The sequence below is a fragment of the Palaemon carinicauda genome, chromosome 17 (assembly GCF_036898095.1).
Source record: "Palaemon carinicauda isolate YSFRI2023 chromosome 17, ASM3689809v2, whole genome shotgun sequence".
NCBI classification, from domain to species: Eukaryota; Metazoa; Arthropoda; class Malacostraca; order Decapoda; family Palaemonidae; genus Palaemon; species Palaemon carinicauda.
The window spans coordinates 56,417,030-56,419,529 of record NC_090741.1 but is presented as its reverse complement, the minus strand read 5'-3'; the positions used below and the strand labels follow the sequence as shown (position 1 = coordinate 56,419,529).

The 2,500-nt window shown below is 34.8% G+C and overlaps 1 protein-coding gene across 1 annotated transcript in view; it reads right to left on the bottom strand.

The window, feature by feature from the left end:
• The window catches only part of LOC137656769 (RYamide receptor-like), a 43,629-nt gene that overhangs the window by 40,835 nt on the left and 294 nt on the right, over positions 1-2,500 (bottom strand). The window contains exon 2 of the mRNA XM_068391033.1: positions 991-1,160. Coding sequence (XP_068247134.1) covers positions 991-1,160 — 170 coding nt within the window. The remainder of the gene's footprint in view (positions 1-990; positions 1,161-2,500) is intronic.

The following is a 2,500-nucleotide window of genomic DNA, read 5'->3' as shown; positions in this document are numbered from 1 at the left end:
AAATCAGTATGTTTCTAACTTGAAAACATATTTAGAAAAATAATAAAATAAAAATTTAATTTATCATATATTAATGTTATATAATGTATATACAAAAATGTAAAATATAATTTGTTAAGGAATATTTCTTTATAAAAGGAAAAAATGTACGTTAAGAAAATGTAATTATATTTTCATAATAAAAGATAAAAAAAAATATATGCATATGATCAGCGTCCAAGCCCCTCTTCACCCAAACTTGGACCAGGGAGGGCCAGGCAATGGCTGCTGATATCTCAGCAGATAGACCTATAGGCTTCCCCTAAATATAGGGTTTGATCAGAACTCGAACCCTAGTCAGAAAGATCGCCAAACAGGGACGTTTCCAATATGCCATCACATGGTAGGTTGGTAAAACGAGCTGACTAAAAAAAAAAAAAAAAAAAAAACGAGCTGACTAAAAGAAAATGTAACTATTCCTAATCTAAAGAGGAGATAGATTCCTTATTAAATACTGATAGTTTGTTTGTTAATGCGTTGATAAGTGTAATGCTGTTTGACATAATAAAATTAAAATAAATAATAGGTCTATCATCTATTTTCGTAAGGTTTTATATATATATTTTTAATGAAAATCTTATCTATTTCCTCATACTTTGTCTATTATTATTATTACTATTGTTATTCTTATAATTATCAATCAAAATAAGTATAAAACGTCCTAGATCAAGTTAAAAGGCAAATCTCTTTCTAAAAAACATGTAAGAGCATAAGTGATAGTTTATAAATTTAAAAGTAACCACCCACAAGATATAATAAAGAACTTAAATGTTTGTGCAACTAACCATAAAACTTGAAATAGAAATCCATACTCTGAAAATCGGCACTACAAAAAAAAAAAAAAAAAAAAAAAAAAAAACACCTTCAAGTATTAAGTACCCTACATTCCTCGACTGTGTGACTCATATTCTTCGAGAGAAATTAAAATAAAAGAGCTATTTGGAAACTCACCTGTAATTGACGAACATGACTGCCACAGGTAAGAAATAGAGAGCGATAGTGAGAGCCACGTAGAAGACTTTGCGAGCGTCGTAGGTGATCACGCACTGCTGCAGCTTGGGGTCGAAGAGCTTCTCTGTGGGCCAGAATTCGTCGCACTGCCAGGAGGTGAAGTTTGCCCACTGGGGAAAGGAAAGGAAAGAGGGTTAAGTTGCCTTTCTTTCAGTGGAGTAAAAGAGATGGGTTTTCATAAAGTGGATTTGGCCTACAGAAGAAAGTAAAGGCTTTTGGGTCCTTGTAAAAGATGCCTTTCTTTTAGTGAAATAAGGGAGAACGTCTTAAAGTGAAGTTGTCCCACTAGGGGAAGAGTAAATGTTTTTAGGTAACTAGTAAAAGGAGTTGTCTTTCTTTCAGTGAAGCAGAGGAGAAAGTCTCCTGAAAGTGAAGTTGTCCCACTAGGGAAAGCAACTGTTATTAGGTTGATAGTAGAAGGAGTTGCCTTTCTTTCAGTGAAACAGAGGAGGTCTTCTTAAAGTGAAGTTGTGCCACTAGGGAAAATAAAGGTTTTTAGTTTACTAGTAAAAAGAGTTGCCTTTCTTTAAGTAAAGGAGAAGGCCTTTCTTTTGAAATTTTGTATTTATTATTATTATTATTATTATTATTATTATTATTATTATTATGATGATGATGAGGAATATTTTTTTTTTTTAGAATAGACTGATCGCCACAAATCTTAAAAGACCTTCTCAATAGGGCAATTTTTGTGCAATTGAAGAAGAAAGAACTAATGTGTTTCTCGAAAGTAAATCTGAAATCAAGAATCACACATAAAATTTTAAAGCTATATACAGTTAAAAAAACATTATCAAAGCGAACATTATTCATCAATTTAGTTTCTGTACAGCTAAGAGCAGACTGATATCACTGTGCTGAATAAGAAACAGACCAAATATGTTTCTCAAAAGTGAATTTGCAATCAAGAATCACGCTTATAATTTTAAATCTTTATACTAGAAGAGATGGAAGACCCAGACCTTCATAGCTGATGAATATGAAGCGTGAAGTAAGAGATGATGAATGGAGAAGTATTGATTTAAAAGCTCAAGATAGAAACGACTGGTGAAATCTAACAGAGGCCCTTTGTGTCAATAGGCGTAGGAGATAATGATACAATTTAAAGGTTTAAAGGTTTAAAGGCCGCTCATGAATGGCAGAGGCAAGGGACAGTGACATTGCACTAGCAAGCAGTACAGTGTCCTAGAGACTAGCCATATCATATAATCAGTACCCAAGCCCCCTCTCTACCCAAGCTAGGACCAGGGAGGGCCAGGCAATGGCTTCTGATGACTCACCAGATGGACCTATAGGCTCCCCCAAACCCCCCATCCTTAACTCACAAGGATACGGTTGCGGGTACTGAAGGAACTAACGAATCTGAGCGTAGCTCACAAGGATAGTAAGATTGCAGACACTAAAGGAACTAACGAGTCTGAGCGGGACTCGAACCCCCGTGTGGCGATCA